Raw genomic sequence first — 21,695 nt, 5'->3', positions numbered from 1 at the left:
CCATTGGATGTTCTTTCCTGGTTTGTCAAAGATCAGTTGGCCATATGTTTGTGGGACTAATTCTGGGGTTTCTATTCTATTCCATTGGTCTATGTGTCTGTTTTTGTGCCAATACCATGCTGTCTTGATGATGACAGCTTTGTAGTAGAGGCTAAAGTCTGGGATTGTGATGCCTCCTGCTTTGGTCTTCTTCAAAATTACTTTGGCTATTTGGGGCCTTTTGTGGTTCCATATGAATTTTAGGATTGCTTGTTCTAGCTTTGGGAAGAATGCTGGTGCAATTTTGATTGGGATTGCATTGAATGTGTAGATAGCCTTGGGTAGTATTGACACTTTAACAATATTTATTCTTCCAACCCACAAGCACGGATTGTTTTTCCATTTCTTTATATCTTCTTCAATTTCCTTCCTAAGCTTTCTATAGTTTTCAGCATACAGATCTTGTACATCTTTGGTTAGATTTATTCCTAGGTATTTTATGCTTCTTGGTGCAATATTGAATGGGATCAGTTTCTTTATTTGTCTTTCTGTGGCTTCATTATTAGTGTATAAGAATGCAACTGATTTCAGTACTTTGATTTTGTATCCTGTGACTTTGCTGAATTCATGTATCGGTTCTAGCAGCCTTTTGGTGGAGTCTATCGGGTTTTCCATGTATAATATCATGTCATCTGCAAAAAGTGAAAGCTTGACCTCATCTTTGCCAGTTTTGATGCCTTTGATTTCCTTTTGTTGTCTGATTGCTGATGCTAGCACTTCCATCACTATGTTAAACAGCAGCGGTGAGAGTGGGCATCCCTGTCGTGTTCCTGATCTCAGGGGGAAAGCTCTCAGTTTTTCCCCATTGAGGATGATATTAGCTGTGGGCTTTTCATAAATGGCTTTTATGATGTTTAAGTATGTTCCTTCTATCCCGACTTTCTGGAGGGTTTTTATTAAGAAAGGATGCTGAATTCTGTCAAATGTTTTTTCTGCATCGATTGACAGGATCATATGGTTCTTATCTTTTCTTTTATTAATGTGATGTATCACGTTGATTGATTTGTGAATGTTGAACCAGCCCTGCATCCCAGGAATTAATCCCACTTGATCATGGTGAGTAATTCTTTTTATAATTGATTTCGATTTGCTAGTATCTTATTGAGAATTTTTGCATCCATATTCATCAGGGATATTGGCCTGTAGTTCTTTTTTTTTTTTTTTTAATTTTTTTTTTTTAACGTTTATTTATTTTTGAGACAGAGAGAGACAGAGCATGAACAGGGGAGGAGCAGAGAGAGAGGGAGACACAGAATCTGAAACAGGCTCCAGGCTCTGAGCTGGCAGCACAGAGCCCGACGCGGGGCTCGAACTCACGGACAGTGAGATCATGACCTGAGCCGAAGTTGGACGCTTAACCGACCAAGCCACCCAGGCGCCCCTGTAGTTCTCTTTTTTTACTGGGTCTCTGTCTGGTTTAGGAATCAAAGTAATACTGGCTTCATAGAATGACTCTGGAAGTTTTCCTTCCCTTTCTATTTTTTGGAATAGCTTGAGAAGGATAGGTATTATCTCTGCTTTAAATGTCTGGTAGAATTCCCCAGGGAAGCCATCTGGTCCTGGACTCATTTGTTGGGAGATTTTTGATAACTGATTCAATTTCTTCGCTGATTATGGGTCTTTTCAAGCTTTCTATTTCCTTCTGTTTGAGTTTTGGAAGTGTGTGGGTGTTTAGGAATTTGTCCATTTCTTCCAGGTTGTCTAGTTTGTTGGCATATAATGTTTCATAGTATTCCCTGATAATTGCTTGTATTTCTGAGGGATTGGTTGTAATAATTCCATTTTCATTCATGATTTTATCTATTTGGGTCATCTCCCTTTTCTTTTTGAGAAGCCTGGCTAGAGGTTTATCAATTTTGTTTATTTTTTCAAAAAAACAACTCTTGGCTTCTTTGATCTGGTCTACAGTTTTTTAGATTCTATATTGTTTATTTCTGCTCTTATCTTTATTATTTCTCTTCTGCTGGGTTTGGGGTGTCTTTGCTGTTCTGCTTCTATTTCCTTTAGGTGTGGTGTTAGAATTTGTGTTTGGGATTTTTCTTGTTTCTTGAGATAAGCCTGGATTGCAATGTATTTTCCTCTCAGGACTGCCTTCGCTGTATCCCAAAGCATTTTGATTGTTGTATTTTCATTTTCGCTTGTTTCCATATATTTTTTAATTTCTTCTCTAATTGCCTGGTTGACCCATTCATTCGTTAGTAGGGTGTTCTTTAACCTCCATGCTTTTGGAGGTTTTCCAGACTTTTTCCTGTGGTTGATTTCAAGCTTCATAGCATTGTGGTCCAAAAGTATGCATGGTATGATCTCAATTCTTGTATACTTATGAAGGGCTGTTTTGTGGCTCAGTATGTGATCTATCTTGGAGAATATTCCATGTGCACCTGAGAAGAAAGTATATTCTGTTGCTTTGGGATGCAGAGTTCTAAATCTGTCAAGTCCATCTGATCCAATGTATCATTCAGGGCCCTTGTTTCTTTATTGACGGTGTGTCTAGATGATCTATCCATTTCTGTAAGTGGAGTGTTAAAGTCCCCTGCCATTACCACATTCTTATCAATAAGGTTGCTTATGTTTGTGAGTAATTGTTTTATATATTTGTGGGCTCCTGTATTCGGCGCATAGACATGTATAATTATTAGCTCTTCCTGATGGATAGACCCTGTGATTATTATATAATGCCCTTCTTCATCTCTTGTTACAGCCTTTAATTTAAAGTCTAGTCTGTCTGATATAAGTATGGCTACTCCAGCTTTCTTTTGGCTTCCAGTGGCATGATAAATAGTTCTCCATCCCCTCACTCTCAATCTAAAGGTGTCCTCAGGTCTAAAATGAGCCTCTTGTAGACAGCAAATAGATGGGTCTTGTTTTTTTATCCATTCTGATACCCTATGTCTTTTGGTTGGCGCATTTAGTTCATTTACATTCAATGTTATTATATAAAGATATAGGTTTAGAGTCATTGTGGTGTCCGTAGCTTTCATGCTTGTAGTGATGTCTCTGGTAGAGATGTCTTTGTCTCACAGGATTCCCCCTTAGGATCTCTTGTAGGGCTGGTTTAGTGGTGACGAATTCCTTCAGTTTTTGTTTGTTTGGGAAGACCTTTATCTCTCCTTCTATTCTAAATGACAGACTTGCTGGATAAAGGATTCACAGCTGCATATTTTTTCTGTTTAGCACACTGAAGATATGGTGCCAATTCTTTCTGGCCTGCCAAGTTTCAAAAGAGAGATCAGTCACGAGTCTTATAGGTCTCCCTTTATATGTGAGGACACGTTTATCCCTTGCTGCTTTCAGAATTTTCTCTTTATCCTTGTATTTTGCCAGTTTCACTATGATATGTCGTGCAGAAGATCGATTCAAGTTACGTCTGAAGGGAGTTCTCTGTGCCTCTTGGATTTCAATGCCTTTTTCCTTCCCCTGATCCGGGAAGTTCTCAGCTATAATTTCTTCAAGTACACCTTCAGCACCTTTCCCTCTCTCTTCCTCCTCTGGAATACCAATTATGTGTAGATTATTTCTCTCACTTATTTCTCTAATTTTTCCCTCATACTCCTGGATTTTTTTCTCTCTGTTTTTCTCAGCTTCTTCTTTTTCCGTAATTTTATCTTCTAGTTCACCTATTCTCTCCTCTGCCTCTTCAATATGAGCCATAGTTGTCTCCAATTTATTTTGCAACTCATTGATAGCATTTTTTAGTTCCTCCTGGCTGTTCCTTAGTCCCTTGATCTCTGTAGCAAGAGATTCTCTGCTGTTCTTTATACTGTTTTCAAGCCCAGCGATTAATTTTATGACTATTATTCTAAATTCACTTTCTGTTATATTGTTTAAGTCCTTTTTGATCAGTTCATTAGCTGTCGTTATTTCCTGGAGATTCTTTTGAGGGGAATTCTTCTGTTTCGTCATTTTGATAGTCCCTGGAGTGGTGCAGAACTGCAGGGCACCTCCCCTGTGCTGTCTTGAATAACTTGTGTTGGTGGGTGGGGCCACAGTGAGACCTGATATCTGCCCCCAGCCCACCGCTGGGGCCACAGTCAGACTGGTGTGTGCCTTCTCTTCCCCTCTCCTAGGGGCAGGATCCCCCTACGTGATCCACAGGATGTGGTGAGCCCAGTGTCCTCCTATGCCGCCATCTTCCCCAAAGTTCATTTAAAAAAAATAAAAAATTATTATTGGTGCAAACTGAAGATTTGGTGTATATGCCTATTTGGTGCAGTAAATGCCCTAATAAAAGTGTTATCCAGACCTCCTTAGTTAAAAAGGTCTTTGGTTCATGGCCCCTTTTACCATATTTTTGATCAGAGGATGGTATTTTAAAGCGGGGTGTTGGGGCATCTGGGTGGCTCAGTCAGGTAAGCATCTGACTCTTGATTTCTGCTCAGGTCATGATCTCAGACTTGTGAGATCGAGCCCCACATTAGGTTCTGTTCTGACCGTGGAATCTGCTCAAGATTCTCTCGCTCTCCGTCTCTGTCCCTCTCATGCACTCTCTCTCTCTCTCTCTCTCTCTCTCTCTTTAAATAAATAAACTTAAAAAAATTAAAAAGCACGGCATTAAGGTGACTGATGGATTACATGAATCAAGGCATTCCAGGGACATGAATGCATTTGGCCTATTTGTATGGATTCAGTTTTGTGTTAGATATTGGAGCAGCAGGTTAGCTGATTGTCATTTTTAATAACACCCCTGAATATCGACTCTGTCTAATTTACTGGTCAATGGTTCATTAGAAATTCATAGGCATGCATTCAATACAAGGCAGTATGCATTACAGTCTCTACCTCAAGGAGTCTACGGTCTATTAAGATCAGAATAAGCACACACATAACTATAAAGTAGAAAGCTTTAGGTGTCATAAAAGAGAGAAAAAGTAAGATACTGGAAGGTCAGAGATGTTGAACAGTCACTTCCAGCTGGTAAGATCAGAAACAAATTGCTTTGGTAAGGAAATGACATTTGAATCAGGAAGGAATCTGTGCAGAGGTAAAGAAAGCATGTTGCAGACATAAGAAGCAGTGTGAGCAGATTTTTAGGGAAAAATATCTTAACCCTTGTTGTTAAGGAACCGCAGCAGCATGATCCAAATACTGCAGGCCTGAATTGTAATCATGGTATTAGTGGTCAAAACAGGAAGAAAATAAAAGAAGAAAATGGCCAAGATTTTTAAAGCACTTAAGAAATCAGTTATTGGGGCGCCTGGGTGGCGCAGTCGGTTAAGCGTCCGACTTCAGCCAGGTCACGATCTCGCGGTCCGTGAGTTCGAGCCCCGCGTCAGGCTCTGGGCTGATGGCTCAGAGCCTGGAGCCTGTTTCCGATTCTGTGTCTCCCTCTCTCTCTGCCCCTCCCCCGTTCATGCTCTGTCTCTCTCTGTCCCAAAAATAAATAAAAAACGTTGAAAAAAAAAATTAAAAAAAAAAAAAAGAAATCAGTTATAGAAAGAAATTAGTTTTAATAAAAAAATACCCGAGTCATCAGATTTTAACATGGTAACTGCTTTGTGTTTTGGTTTGATAGAAATCATTGTATTTCCTTTCTGTTGAAATAGAATGGTCATTTCAAGTTACAGCATAGCTTATGAATACATCTTTCCATATCTGGGGTAAATCCTCCAGCAGAACATATTTATGCGTCAAAGAATAGGCACAATTTTTAAAGGTTGCCAAAATGAAGTTAGCTGTAGGGTACAAATGCCCACCTTTATAACATCTTCATCAACAATGAGTTTTGCCTGTCTCTCTTTCTTTTTCTTAAAAAACTTTTAAAACAAATTTTATTTTGAAATAACTATAAATTCACAGGAAGTTGCAAAGGAAGCACGGAGAGGTCTCATATATCCTTGACCTCCTATTTCCCTCATGGTAACATCTTCTATAACTAGAGCATAATATCACAATCAAAAATTTGTCCTTTGTACAATGTGTGTGTATAGTTCCATGTCAATATATTGCATGTGTAAATATATATAACTTCCACCACAATCAAGTTACAGAAATCCCTTTGTTAGGTTCAGTAATAGCACTAGAAATTGAATGCATAACTTGTAAGAAGTAAAAAACTTCCTATTAGCAAATTTTCTTATTCACTCCAACTCTATAAGCCTTAAGATTTTTGCCTATCCTCTTATTTCTTCTCTGTGTGTCTATTTTATCACCACAGACATCTCCCCGCCACCACCATCTGTAACCTGTGGCAGCCACTAATTTGTCCTTCGTCTCTGTAATTTTGTCATTTGAGAATATCATATAATGGAATCACACAGTATGCAACCTGTTGGGATTATCGTCTTTTTCCATTTTCTTTTTGTCCCTGAGATCCATCCAGGTTGTTATCAATCATTTGTTCTTTTTTATTGCTGCACCAAGTACCACTCTTTGTTTCATCATGCCCTGCTGAGGGACATTTAGGTGTGAAAGCTCTTATGAATAATCATGCACAGGATTTTGTATGTATTAATATTTTAATTATGAAAATTTAAAAACATACACAAAAGTGGAGAGAATGCTATAATCTTCGATGTTTGTCAGTATTCTCCCATTCTTATTTCTTCTGTCCTTCTCCCTCACATACCCACGCACCCATACCTGCATTCCTACCCCCACACACTTTTTTTCCTGGAGTATTTAAAAAATATTTTTTAATGTTTATTTATTTTTGAGAGAGAGAGACACAGAACACAAGCGGGAGAGACAGAGAGAGAGGGAGACACGGAATCTGAAGCGGTCTCCAGGCTCTGAGCGCACAGCACAGAGCCCGATTTGGGGCTCAAAGACACAGACTGCGAGATCATGACCTGAGCTGAAGTCACTCGCTTAACCAACTGAGCCACCCAGGCACCCCTCTTGGAGTATTTTAAAGTAAATTTCAGACATAATTTCCCTTTACCCATAAATGATACATATCTCTAACAGATAAGAATATTCTTTAAAAAAAATCACATCCACGGTACCATTGTCCTACAAAAAACCCAGTAATTATTTTATATCATCTTTTATTCACGTATTTGAATCATCATCCAAACGAGATGTACCTTTGCATTTGGTTGGTTTAAGATTCTTCTAATTTATAACTGCCCCCCACCCACAACTCTCTGATGCCATTTATTGGTTGAATAAAGGTCATTTTCCTATAATATTTCCCACATTCTGCACTTAGCTTAATTGTATTTCTCCATAATATACTTGTTCCTCCATTCCCCGTGTCTCCTACAACCTGTCTGGTAGGTCTAGAGGTGTAGATTTTTGTTAACAGTTCTGCATAGCTGGTGCTGTGTGGTACATCATGTCAGGAGGCACATAATATGTCTGGTTTTCACTCATTTAGTGTTGAGATTGATTCAGAGGGCTCAGGTGTTGTTAGCCTGATTGAGCCATTATAGAGTTCTTCAGCAACATCTTTCCTAATGGTTTTAGCATTGATGATCTTTCGTTTCATTAGGGACTGCATAATGGTCATTTTTTTCTGTTACTTCTGAGTTTATTAGCTGGAATTGTTCTATGAAGAATCATTTTCCTTCCTCAATCATTTGGCTAACTTGCAGTGCAATTTGAACAAAAAAAGTGCACGACAAATGATTGATTCTTTCCTTTTATTATTTCCAAAATAATTTTGTGCCTTAGCAACTTCCAAAGGTGACCAGTGAGGTTTTTTTTTTTTAGTATCATTTGAACTTAGATTTTTAGAGACTTATCCATTGAAGACTTTTAAAAAAACATATTCAAATTGTCTTATCTTTGGTGAATGGGAACTCCTTCAAATTACTCTGGGTCCTTTAGACACAACCCCAGTTGCCTTTGATAATGTCCTTGTTCTATGGTAAAATAGAATGTTCCAAGTTCATCATAAACATTTTATGCCTCAGACCTCAAATTACCCATGTCTCCAAGGAGCAGTGGTTCCTTTTAGTGGGGTATTTAGAGACCACAGTATGTCCTTGGACTCTTATTGCTTACTGGGCCTTAATTGTTTCTGAGCTCTTTCATTATGCATGTTATTTAATTTTTTTTAAGTTTATTCATTTATTTTGAGAGAGAGAGAGAGAGAGAGAGAGAAACAGAGAGAGAGAGAATAAAGAGAGAATCCCAAGCAGGCTCCATGCTATCAGCATTCAGCCTGATGTGGGGCTTGATCCCACAAACCATGAGACCATGACCTAAGCCGAGATCAAGAGTGGGACAATTAACCAACTGAGTCATCCAGGCATCCCAGTAGTCAGGCTATTTAAAAGGAGAAAATAATCACGAACTTACAATTATTTTCAATTTAAATGTAAGATTATAGGATTTCTTAATATAAGAACTTTGGTTTTATTTTTTATGAAGCTGAAATGCTTTTGTTCTTAACAAAATTGATTTAATTACATGTTTTAAAAATATTATTACTGGGGTGCCTGGCTAGCTCAGTCAGTAGAGCATGCAACTCTTGATCTTGGGGTTGTTAGTTCAAGCCTCATTTTGGGGCTAGAGCCAAAGAAAAATATTATTACTAATATTATGACTAACACTAAGACTACAATGAAGATAGTCTAGTCAAAACACTGTATTTTAAGGTCAGTTGGAATAATTGTTTTCTCTTTGTGGTTATGACACCAACTTGATGTACAGCAAGGTTCATTCCTTTTGCTGGTTTTCAGTTTTTAAGAATTGATTTTTAAAATGTTTTTAAGTGTATTTTTAACAACTTTATTGAGATTAAACTCACATACCATACAATTTACCCTTAAGGCATATATAGAACTCAGTAGTTTTTGGTATATTCACAAATATGTGCAATCATCACCACAGTCAATTTTAGAACATTTTCATCATCTCAATAAGATATCCCATCCCTTTTAGCTATCACCCTGCCATTCCTTCATTTCTTGTAGCCCTAGGCAACTGCTAATTTACTCTTTCTCTCTAGAGATTTCCCTGTTTTGGACACTTCATGTGCATAGACTCATACAATATGTGGTCTTTTATAAACTGGCTTATTTTACTGAACATAAAGTTTCTGAGGTTCTCCCATGTCTCTCTGATCCAAGGGGGCACTTCAGCCTCACCTCTGGGCTCTGGGATTTTCACAAAGGTATCTTGAGTATGGATAGTTTCTAGTTGTTTTTTTTTTATGAAGTTGGCACCTGTTGCACCATGTTGGTGACATCACTTCTAATATTACTTTGTGTTGTAATAATTATATGCATTACAGTTAATTTTTTGTGTTTGTCTTTCTATGTTTAGTATGTCTTCTTTGCTTTTTCTAAAATTTCTTTTGGTATTTAGGAAGGTTTACTTTTAGGTTTAGTTTTTTTGGTGTGTATAAAACCCATATAATGCCTACATTAGTAATTTATTGCTATGTAACAAATTACACCCAACCAAAGCCATGAATATTAGTTTTCTCACATTTTCTATGGGTCAGGCATCTAGCTGTGGCTTATTAGCTGGTGCTTCCTCCTCAGTGTCTGTCTTGCATCTCAAATCAAGCTGTTGGCTGGGCCTGTAGTCATTCCAACGCAAAAATGGAGATGGCAAATCCACCTTCAAGCTCATTCACATGGTTGTTGGCAGGCCTTGGAAGATCCCCTTCCAAGTTCACTCATGTCATTGCTGGCAGGCTTGGTCCCTCACCGCATGGGCTTCTCTATAGGCTTTCTGAGTGTTCGTACAATGTGGCAGCTGATGATCTTACAGGGACCCAGATAGTACCCAAGATGGAACCAAGTTTCTTTATGACTAATCTCAGAAAGTGACACACATTGCTTGTGCCGCATTATATTTGTAATACCAAAGGATAGTCTGCACTCAGGGACAGGGCATTACACAAACACATGAGTGCTTGGAAACAGGTATCATTGACTGCCATTGTACAGGCTTTCTACCATAATTCCTTAAGCTCCTTTATTTTTTAAACTTTTTTAACGTTTATTTTTTGAGAGACAGAGACAGAGTATGAGTGGGGGAGGGGCAGAGAAGGAGGGAGTCACAATTCCAAAACAGGCTCCAGGCTCTGAACTGTCAGCACAGGTCCCGATGTGAGGCTCCAACTCACAAACCGCGAGATCATGACTTGAACCGAAGTGGGTCGCTCAACCCACTGAGTCACCCAGTCGCCCCCCTAAGCTCCTTTATTCTATCTGGTTAAACAGTTTGACTCCTACCTATTACTTACACAATTGTTAATGATCTTAGTCAACTTTTGATTTTATTTCTGTTTTTTACTTTTAAAATTGTATTCTTTCTACTTTGTCAGAAAATATGTTTGAATTCTATTTTCTCCTTGTGTCTCCAACTTCATCATTAAAATTAGCTCTACAGTTAAATACATGAAATGTTCATTGTCAGTTCTTTTGCTGAGGTTCCTGGTCACTTTTTGGTTGGCTGAAGCCCATCCTCTGATAGATTCCTAAGGAAGGGAGCTTGTTTACAATTTTCCCTGAAATTTTAAATATTCAAAACTCCTTTCCTGTAGCTTTGATAACTGCAGGAGAGCTTGGATGTATATAAACTCCTTGGCTCACACTTTTTAAAGTTTTTGGAAAATGTTGCTCCTCTCTTTTCTTATTTCATAGGTTGCAAAAGCATAGTTGAAAAATCAAGGTCCAATGACATCTAATTCTCTTGCCCTTGTAAGTTACTTTATCTTTTTGTCTGGAGGATATGAGGCCTTTTAAAAATTCTGTAAAGTCTAATAGTTCTGTTATGGTGTGACTCAGAGTTGGACCACCTGGGTGGCTCAGTCTACTGAGCGCCTGACTCTTGATTTTGGCTCAGGTCATGATCTCACCATTTTGTGAGTTCTGTACCCGCGTGGGCTCTGTGCTGACAGCGTGGAGCCTGCTTGGGGTTCTCTGTCTTTCTCTGCCCCTCTCCCGCCCCAACTCTGTCTCTCTCAAAATAAATAAATAAGCTTAAAAAAACCCGAACAGATATGACTCAGAGTTGACCATTCTGGATCTGTCTTCCTGAGTAACTACCAGTCCCTTTTCATTATGTTTTCTTTTATTTCTGGAAATTTTTCTTGGATGATAGTTTTTTTTTTTTTTTAAATGTTTATTTATTTTTGAGACAGAGAGACAGAGCATGAACAGGGGAGGGGCAGAGAGAGAGGGAAACACAGAATCGGAAACAGGCTCCAGGCTCTGAGCTGTCAACACAGAGCCCGACGCGGGACTTGAACTCACGGACCGTGAGATCATGACCTGAGCCGAAGTCGGACGCTTAACCGACCGAGCCACCCAGGTGCACCTGGATGATAGTTTTAAATATTAGTTCCACTTCAGTAATTTTTCTTCTTCATGGGCACCAGTTATAGTGTGTTGGATCTTCTTTTTTTTTTCAATTTTTAAAAAATGTTTTATTCAATTTTGAGAGACAGAGAGATACAGAGCGCTAACAGGGGAGGGGCAGAGACAGAGGGAGACACGGAATCTGAAGCAGGCTCCAGGGTCTGAGCCATCAGCATAGAGCCCAATGCAGGGCTCAAACCCACTAACTGTGAGATCATGACCTGAGCCGAAAAAGTTGGACACTTAATGGACTGAGCCATCCAGGTGCCTCAGATCTACTTTTGGACTGTCTACTATTTCAACCATTTATTCTCTGATTTTTTTGTTCCTTTTCTAAAATTTCATGTTCATTTCCTTGGATGTTTTGCTGCTTTAGTTTAGTGTCCCTTATTAAAATTTTCACTCAGATTTATTTTTTATTTATTTATTTAAAAAATTTTTTTTTCAACATTTATTTATTTTTGGGACAGAGAGAGACAGAGCATGAACGGGGGAGGGGCAGAGAGAGAGGGAGACACAGAATCGGAAACAGGCTCCAGGCTCTGAGCCATCAGCCCAGAGCCTGACGCGGGGCTCGAACTCACGGACCGCGAGATCGTGACCTGGCTGAAGTCGAACGCTTAACCGACTGCGCCACCCAGGCGCCCCAGATTTATTTTTCTTTATGTACCTCTTTCTTCACTTGTTTTTTCCTGGTAATGACTTCTTGTCTTGTGAGGTTTGTAATGATTTTTACGGTTTTTTATTTGACATGGTATCAAGCATTGTTAGGTGTTTTATTTATTTATTTATTCCCTTTGGCACAGGGTTGGATAAACTAGTGTGCTATATTACTGAAAGTAGAAATCCCCATGTAGTTATAAATAGGCCCCCACAGTTGCAAGTATCCTCCTACAAGGCATAAGGAAGAATTTGTGGAGGGCAGATGTCTTAGCTCTTTGATTTGGGATGGGGGGTGGGGGTGGCTGTTTAATAACTTATTTATGACTAAAAACTTCAAAAATTCTCCAGAAACTTCCTCATCCTTATCTCATCTCTTACTGGGTTTTTAGTCTCTGCCCAGCTGTGAAGGCCTGAAGCCTTATGTTTTTTTTCTGTTTGGAGGGTGTCATGAGAGAGAATTGTCAAATAAGCCTATAAAGTAGCAAGCTATGAAGTGTATTTATTGAGCAGTGTTTACTTTTTTTGTCTTGGAGGATAAAAGTACCAAAATGTAGGAACTGCTTATATTTCCACATCTTGCCTGAGCTCACTCCAGAATCACTTGGTTTGTCTAAAAGGAACCCTAGATTTTGGAACGAGGCCAACTCTGGACTAAGTACATGGAACAGATTCCTTTAGTTAAGGCATTTGTTACAAGAATTCAATGTGTTTTTGAATATTGGTCTTTTCTAAAACTTTTGTATTTGAAAAAGCTTTAAATAAATTGTGACCTGTCTTCAGGAATTAGCCGTTATTTTCTCTAAAACTTTTTTATTTTCACTCCTAGGTGAATGAAAGAAAGAACTAAAGATGGCGGGTAGAAGACTCGAGGAGTCCATGGGGGCTGTTCAGATGGGGTTAGTCAGAATGCTGAAAGGGTTCCAAAGCAAGGTTTTGCCACCCTTAAATCCAAAGTTGGTTACAAAAGAAGAAGTAAATCGAATGGTAATGTATCTGAGACTTTCTGTGTAACATACCTAATGCAGCCTCCTCAGGGGGACGACAGCTGCTACTTGGCAGTCTCAGAAATCACATGGAGAAGTATGGACTGATGAGATCCATTTAGATAACATGGTAGCTTGGGGCAGAGCACAGGCACCACTCAGAGCCAGGAGAGTTTTTGAAACCACGTACCTCAAAGTAGAGGCTTGAATTGCTTCAGTTAATCAGTTGAAGTAAGACTATGCAATCAAATTATTATGGTTTTCTAAATGTTAGGTTGAACCCTGTGAGACTGTGTAGTTCAAAACAATCAGATATCAGAATTTCATAGGGTTTAACTTAAATAATTTATTATGTGTTGATTGGCAAGAGTTATTTCTGTTTGCATATTTGTAGAACATAGAGTATCAAAGTAATGACTATATGATATCAAAGAAAAATACATTTTCCCTGTCCTTTAAAAGAAAAAATATTTCTGTTTTTAATGAGTTATAATAATTTGATGAGAACTGAACTATAAACTCATGCTTATAGAGAATATCAACAATAATGTGTAGGGTTCGAGATGGTATTCACCATATTTAAAAAACTAGTCTCAAGTTATATTCTGATTGAAAAAATAAAACCTATCATCAATCACTTTTGTGTTGGTTATAGTTTTGTATTTAAAGTAACTCCTGACATTTGCTTTTAAGATTTTATTATTTTTATTTAAACCACAACACAGCTGAAATTTCCTAACATTTTAGTATTCTAATCTGGGTTCCAGTCAAAAAGAACCTCAAAAATGAAGTCGGAAGCTGTATTAGAAATATGCCTTCATTTAAATGGATTCAATCACAGAAATTAATTTTGTATGCATTTTGAAGAGCAGTGATTTTAACCCAAGGTGAAATCAATCAACTAAATTGTATAACCTCTGAATGTTTTAAAAAGTCTTGGTATATGCTCAAGCATGATGTTGCTGTCAGTGATCATCATCCCCCCTTGCATATAAAGTAAGCCCTGGAACATTCCAGAACACCAATAAGTAGATAATGGTGTTTGGTCCTGGGTAACTGAACCTTGTTGGGTTATTTAAATGATTTTTATTTAAATAATAGGTTACATTCCCCCCCCCTCCCCATAATATTAGAAAGTGTTAAAGCATTTTGTGTTCCTGTTTGGGTGTGTGACTATGACTGGCTGCTGGTTCTGGTGATGGATGGGCTTCAAGCTCTTTTCAAACAAGGTCTAGGGGCGCCTGGGTGGCGCAGTTGGTTAGGCGTCCGACTTCAGCCAGGTCACGATCTCACGGTCCGTGAGTTCGAGCCCCGCGTCGGGCTCTGGGCTGATGGCTCAGAGCCTGGAGCCTGTTTCCGATTCTGTGTCTCCCTCTCTCTCTGCCCCTCCCCCGTTCATGCTCTGTCTCTCTCTGTCCCAAAAATAAATAAACGTTGAAAAAAAAATAAAAAAAAACAAACAAACAAGGTCTAAATGCGCTCTTGTGATTTCTAAAGAGTTCAAACTCATTCCTAAGCTGTGCAGTCACACTGCCTAGATCCTCCTCATTTCACAAGATTCTTCTTTAACCTGATACAGCAGGATAGTGAAAACACCCACAGGCTTTGTTTGTTGTAACTGGAGTTGAGAATAGAAGCATTTCAAATTCCTTAGTTCTGAAGACCAGAAGTGATTTTGGAAGCAGGGTTGTATGTTCAGATGCTCCTTCTGAACATAAATGTTAAGCTCTTTGGACATGTTCCTGTGCAATTTCTTGACTCCCCTCCCTCCTCCCAGTTTCTTTTGTGCAATTTCTTCAAAATGACAATGAAACAGCAACCACATGTCATTTCAAATTAGTGTGCAAAGAGCTTAAAAGTCCACAGGTACTTCTCTTGTATTATTTAGTTAATTTAAATATTTTATAAGGGAACTTAGTGGCATTCCAGAATTATCCTTAAAGTTGCAAACACAAATTACTCATTACTGGCGCTCATGAAAATACTTTTTCAGTATAACCATTTATGAATCTACAGCTGTTTTGTTTTAAATTCTAGCTGACACCCTCGGAGTTCCTGAAGGAAATGTCCCTTACCACAGAGCAGAGACTGGCTAATACACGTTTGATGTGCCGACCACAGATCATCGAACTTTTAGATATGGGGGAAACAACACATCAAAAGGTAGCTGCTTTCTGTCATAGTTACCTATGAAGCAGGTCCTGGAATAATGTGAACATTCTAGAACAACAGTAACTAATAGCTATCATTTCTGGGATAAATCCTTATTGGGTTTGTGTATTCATTCATTCATTCATTCATTCATTCAGAGAGTGCAAGCGGGGGAGGGGCAGAGGGAGAGGAAGAGAGAATCCCAAGCAGGCTCCATGTCCAGCATGGAACCTGATGTGGGGCTCAATCTCATGACCCTGAGATCATGACTTGAGCCGAAATCAAGAGTCACATGCTCAACTCATTAAGTCGTCCAGGCACTCCTGTGTTATATGTTCTTTTTCTACCTCTGTTGATCTTGATATCTATGATTTGATATGGAGAGAATTACAATTAATAAGTACACATAACTTTTGAGGAGTCACATTTCTTTCCTAGCTACTTCTGGACACCATTGTTTATAGATTAGAAGTTCCAAGGATTCCAGTACCAAATCCAATTAAGTCATCTTAACACAACAACAAATGCCTTCTTACCTGAGCTGTCATCACTAGAAAGGAAGAAGGTAGAATTGTTTATTAAAGGAGACATTTCTTGTCTCTCCCGGCTCACTTCCAATAGCAAATGTATCCTTTTAGTCTCTAAGGGACAGTTATTTTAACCTGTTTCTGTATTTTAATGTAAACTGTATGTTCTAGGCTTTAGGAGCATATGATTATAAGATAAGGTCTTATTTCCTACTTTTAAGTTAATTTCTTGAATTACATGCTTTACTTTTTATGTACAGATTATGGTATAAACGTCCATGAGTTTAACTGCTGGAGATCAGCCTCCTCTCAAAGGCTTCCTGGGTATTCCTGAGAGATTTTTCAGAGATCTTTCCCCGGATGAATGAGTCCCTGAGACTCATTTGCTCTTGCTGCAACACCATTGCCTCCCCTGTTTGGGATCTGCACAATATCTGCTCTTCTCCTGAGCGCTGCTAGCTTTAGTTATTGTTTCTTCTCTTCTCTGCCAGCATCCTCTACCTTTGAGGGCAGCGAACAAGGCTTTTCCCAAAGCTGATTCATCATTGTTCTTTTCCCATAGCATGACTGAGACCAGACTATGAATATTTTCCTGTGTGTACTGCTTGTGTGTGTTTTAACATTGTGCCCCCTGCTCTGAAGGATGAGGAAATTCGTATACTTTACTATATCTCATCATTTCTCCTCTTTCTTCTTTCAACTCAGTTGGTTATTTTTACTTTATTTTCTGGAGTTTCATTTGTTCTTAGTTGGGTGATAGTCCTCCCCTACTAATACCTTCAAGAAGAGCTTATGGAAACTATATTTCCTTGGTTTTATGTGTTTGACAATATTTGTGTCTTGCCTTTATACCGAACTTCAGATTTGCCTTCTTGGGTCACGTATATTCCTCGTAAGAGCTCTGTGGGCATTTTCCTCACCTTCTGGCTTTAATGGTAAGCAGAAGAAAGATGCATAATGATATGTAGAGGTGTGATGACGCTGGCTTGATTTATAGAGACTTGAATCTTTTAGCACATATGCCCCAAGATTGTTTATTCTAATTTAATATCCAGTGATTTTATTAGGGTGTGACTAAACTTTTCTTGAGATACTATGTATCTTTAGTTTACTTCTAGAAAGTTTTTCTTGAATTACCCATTATTTGTTCTTGCCATTTTTGGTTCTTTTTTTTTTTCCTGCTCATTTACATTTGTTATTATATCCATCAGGGTATCCTCTGTGTCCCTTACTTTGAGTTTTGTGTATGTGTGTTTCTCTTATAATTCACCCTTATGCTTGACTAATTTGGCACTTCTGGGTTCTCTCACAGCGTTTGACTCAGTGTCTCTTTCTTATACCTTTTTATTCACTTGTAGCTCAGATATGATACTCCTTTGGTTTTCTTCCAACTTCACTGGCTGTTTTTGTCTTTATTTATTTATTTACTTACTTATTTATTTTTTTAATTTTTTTATTTTGATGGCTTTCCTCTTCCTGATCGCTAAATGTACTTTTACGACGAGTAGTGAGCTCCCCAGTACTTGCTCCTTCAACTTCTTTCTCTTTTCAACTCATTCTTTAGGTGACTCCTTCTAGGAATAAGGCTTTCAATCCTACTTTTTTTTTTTAAATTTTTTTTTTTCAACGTTTATTTATTTTTGGGACAGAGAGAGACAGAGCATGAACGGGGGAGGGGCAGAGAGAGAGGGAGACACAGAATGTGAAACAGGCTCCAGGCTCTGAGCCATCAGCCCAGAGCCTGATGCGGGGCTCGAACTCACGGACCGTGAGAGCGTGACCTGGCTGAAGTCGGACGCTTAACCGACTGCGCCACCCAGGCGCCCCTAAATCCTACTTTTTAAATGATTACTTTCATAATTATTTCTCCTGCTATGGCCTATCTTCTGAACTCTGAATCACATATTCAGCCCAATGAATGATTGGCAGCTCAGACTGAAAATATCTAAGATCTCATGTTTGTGTTATGTTCCTTTCCTGAAGATGTGATCTCTTCTCTTTTGTCTCCTTCCTCTAGTATATAGTACCCCCATTTATCTTTTTCCTCAGGCCAGAAACCTACCTTGGAGTTTATCTCGGATTCCTCTCTTTTTCTTGCATCTTATATGAGGTCCAATGGCAAATGCTATAAACTCTGCTTTCACAAATATATATTTAATCAAACTACTTCTCACCACCTCCACCACCACCCTCCCAGTTCAAGCCACCATCCTATAGACTACTGAAGTAGTCTCCCTGTTTCCATCTCATTGCCCCATCATCAGTTCTGCACAAAGAAGAATTATTTTTTAAAAATGTGAATTAGAACATGTTACTTCCATATCTAAAACCATCCAACAGCTTCCTATTGCCCTCAGAGTTATAAGAATGTGCATCATCTAATCCTACCTACTTCTCTCATAGACCTCGTTTTCTTCCACTCTTCCTCATTGTCTTCTAGCTATGCTATATCCATCAGCTGCTCTTCAAACATTCAGAGATAATTCCCACCCCAGGGCCTTTGTACTTGCTATTCCTTCTAACTGGAATGTTATTCTCTCAGATCTTTGCATGGCTTGCTTCACATCTCTACTTGGATGACTTTTTCTCAGAGAGGCCATCCCTTGACCACCTCCTGAAGAGAGCATACATCCTGCATTCACTCTTTCTCCTTGTCCTATTTTAGTTTACTTCATAGCATATCACTGCCTGACCTCATATTATATATTTCTTTATTTCTACTTTTTTTATCCATTTCCCCCAAGAATGTAAGCTTCCTGAGGTCAAGGACTTTGTTGGCTTTGTTCAGTACTATATGCTTAACATATGAAAAATATTGGAAACTCAATTAGTATTTATCGAGTGAACACATGAATTTTTCATCTCTTTGATTGCTTTTCTTTTCCTCCCTGCACTCTTAATTATTTGCTTGGTGCTCTCAGATTTTTTCCATTATGTTTTTTGAGTTTATAGTGAAATGGCGTGGCTAATATTTTCATTGCTTCATGGCAACTTTTCTGTTAACTATTCTTCATTTGCCATTTTCTTATTTTTTTTGTTCTTGAAGTTTGTATAGATCTTGATTTATCATTATTATTATCATTACCACTCATTTTCAAAAGAAAGAAGGACATTTTTCCTGGACTTACTATTGCAGGCGGTTACTGTTGAGGCAGGGCCTGGCAGTGTCCCAGACCAGCAGGAATCCTCCACGATTCTCCATGCAGAGTTTTATGAAAGAGGATTGTGTGCTGTGTTTATTTGGAAGAGGACTGAGAAGAAGGAAGGAAGAATGACTGAATTGTGTTAGCCTTTCCTTCTCCCCAGAGTTGTGACTTGTAGGGACTCTTCTGATTCAGAGTTTTTTTCTCTTCTAGCCTGTCTCAGTGACAAGCTGCTTCCTATAAATATGCAGATTTATGTGTAGCCCTAATCAGCCCAGCCTTCCTTACTATTTCCTGGTGCTAGATGACATCCAGGGGATTTCTTGTTGCCCTTCCTATTATTCCAGACAAGGAGTTGGTGGTTTTGCCTATCAGAGTATGTCGTCTGCTTTGATCTGTATTGTGCCAGCCTCACCAGAGATCTGAAGTTGTGGACGTTCTCACTGGGCATCTTCTCTCAACCCTGGTTATTTGTGGCAGGAGGGGTGGGGAAGGGAACTCACAATGCCAGTTACAGCCTACACGCAGTCCATCTGGGATTCTAAGTGTCGTTTGTGCTGAGATCCATTGTCTCCTTCTGCATCACAGTGCCTCTGTCATATATCCAGTGATCCATATGCAAGGATCTGTTTCTGGACTTTTCCACGCTATTGGTCAATTTATTCTAATCAACACCACGGTGTTTTAGTTGCTATATATTTGAATATCTATAAATATAACAAGATACTTTGTTCTTTAAAGGTATTTTCTCTTAGGAATTTTCAAAAGTATCTTGGCTACTTTTGGCTCTTTGCATTCCCATATACATTTTAGAATCAATTTATTAATCAGAGAGATTTTGATTGAGATTGCATTGTCTATAAATTAACTTAGGGAGAATTTATATCCTTGTGATATTAATTCTTTTAATCCACGGACATAGTGTATCTCCCGTTTCTTGAAACCTTCTTTAATTTCTCTCAGTGAAGTTTGATAGTTTTCCCTATAGAGATCTTTTCATATCTGTTCTATTTTAGTCTCAGGTATTTGGGTGCAATGTTATATTTGGGTGCAATGTTATATAATATGATTTTCCCTCGCTTTAACATTTTTGTTTTATTTATTGAAAAATAACTTCTAATAGTATCTATTTGAAAATTTCCTTTTTAACTCTTGTCACTCTCATTATTAATTGTAATAGTTCATCTATGGATTTATTTGGATTGTCTTTGAAAATACTTATTACCTTTGAATAATGGCAGTTTTATTTCTTTCTTTCCCATCTTGAGTGTTTACAAATTAATAGATAATTTTTTAGAGAAGTTTTAGGTTTATAGAAAAATTGGGAAGTAAAGAGAGTTCTCACATGCCCCATTTCCCTACCCTACCACACACATTTGTCACTATTATTTATATCTTGTATTAGTGTGGTAGTTTGTTTGTTTGTTTTTTTACAATTGGTGAGCCAATATTGATACATTATTATTAACTAAAGTTCATAGTTCACACTGGGGTTCACTGTGCATCTGTATATTCTATAATAGCTTTTGACAGATGTGTAATGACATAGATCTGTCATAACTGTATCATAGAGAATAGCTTCACTGCCCTAAAAATCATGTGTTCAAGTAGCCATCTTTCCCTCCCACCCCCGGAACCATTGATAATCACTTTTCCAGAATGTCATATATCTGAAATCATATAGTATGTATCCTTTTCTGATTGGCTTCTCTCAGCAGTATGTTTTTGAGGTTCCTTTTAATCTTAATTTTTTACATATTTCACCTGCTTCTCTGAATTTACTACTAGGTTTAATAGAATACTGAGTACAAGTTATGATCAAAGGTATCCCTGTCTTGCTTCCTAAAGTAAAAGAAAAAAAACCCCCAGCATGTTAACATTAAGTGTAATGTTATTATTTTCTTTGTGAGGATCTGGATACTCTCTGTCAGACTGAGGAAGTTACCTGTTTTGCTTTGTGTGCTAGGAGTTTTTTTTTTTTTTTTATTGTGAATAGATACTTAATTTTATCAAATGTTTTCCTACCTCTATTGAAATGATTGTAATAATTTTCTCCTTTATTCTCTCGTGTCGAAAATACATTGTAAGTAAAAATTTTATTGAATTTGAGTGTGTATGTGGGTGTATTATGAGCACATAGCTTGATGAATTTTCACAAAGTAAGGATACTCATATCACCACCACTCAGATGAAGGAATGTAAGATACAACATTACTGGCATCCTGGAAGCTTTGCTATGTCCTTCTCTGTCATTACCTCTCCCTCTTCTTCAGAAGAACTGCTAATCACAGGTTTATTTTTTCTTTATTCAATCTCATATGACTGGGATACCACAGTATATACTCTTCAATTTCTGGCTAATTTAAGTCAATATATTAAGTTTTGAAGATTTGTGTTGTGCTTAGTAATAGGTGGTTCATTTTTATCGTTGTATGGTATTCCACTGTATGACTACACCACCAGTTGTTTATCCATTTTACTGTTGATGAGCATTTAGCTTTTCCCACATTTTGGGTCTTATAAATGATGGTGTTATAAACACTCTTGTACATTTCTTTTAGTGCACATGTATGCATTTCTATTGGGCCTACACATAAAAGTGGAATTTCTAGGTGATAGGCTATGCCTATGTGTCTCTTTAGTAGTAACTGCCAGTTTTCTCAAGTGTTTGTACCATCATATTGCCATTAGCTGTGTGTGGGAATTCCAGTTGGAATTGCTAATACTTGCTAATGCTTAACATTGTCAGTTTCTTTAATTGAAATGATTCTATTGGGAGTGTAGTGTTGTCACGGTGTGGCTTAATTTTCAGTTTCTTGATTTCTAATGAGGTTAAGCAACTTTTCATGTTTATTAGCCATCTGGTTATCATCTTTTATAAATTGCATGTTTATGTGCTTTGTCCATTTCTTACTCTTTTGTATAAGT

At 38.0% G+C, this 21,695-nt stretch overlaps 1 protein-coding gene across 5 annotated transcripts in view; it reads left to right on the top strand.

The window, feature by feature from the left end:
- HYDIN (HYDIN axonemal central pair apparatus protein) overlaps positions 1 to 21,695 on the top strand; it is a 442,685-nt gene that overhangs the window by 89,718 nt on the left and 331,272 nt on the right. For all 5 annotated transcript variants that reach the window (XM_086688949.1, XM_086688948.1, XM_086688951.1 and 2 more), the window contains 2 exons: positions 12,790 to 12,947; positions 14,984 to 15,109. In XM_086688949.1, the coding sequence (XP_086545075.1) occupies positions 12,813 to 12,947; positions 14,984 to 15,109 (261 nt within the window). In that variant the 5' untranslated portion in view covers positions 12,790 to 12,812. The remainder of the gene's footprint in view (positions 1 to 12,789; positions 12,948 to 14,983; positions 15,110 to 21,695) is intronic.

The sequence above is a fragment of the Puma concolor genome, chromosome E2, assembly GCF_028749965.1.
Source record: "Puma concolor isolate L17-30 chromosome E2, mPumCon1.1.hap2, whole genome shotgun sequence".
Taxonomy (NCBI): domain Eukaryota; kingdom Metazoa; phylum Chordata; class Mammalia; order Carnivora; family Felidae; genus Puma; species Puma concolor.
Note: the sequence above shows the minus strand (reverse complement) of the source record. Positions and strands in the feature narration are given on the sequence as shown.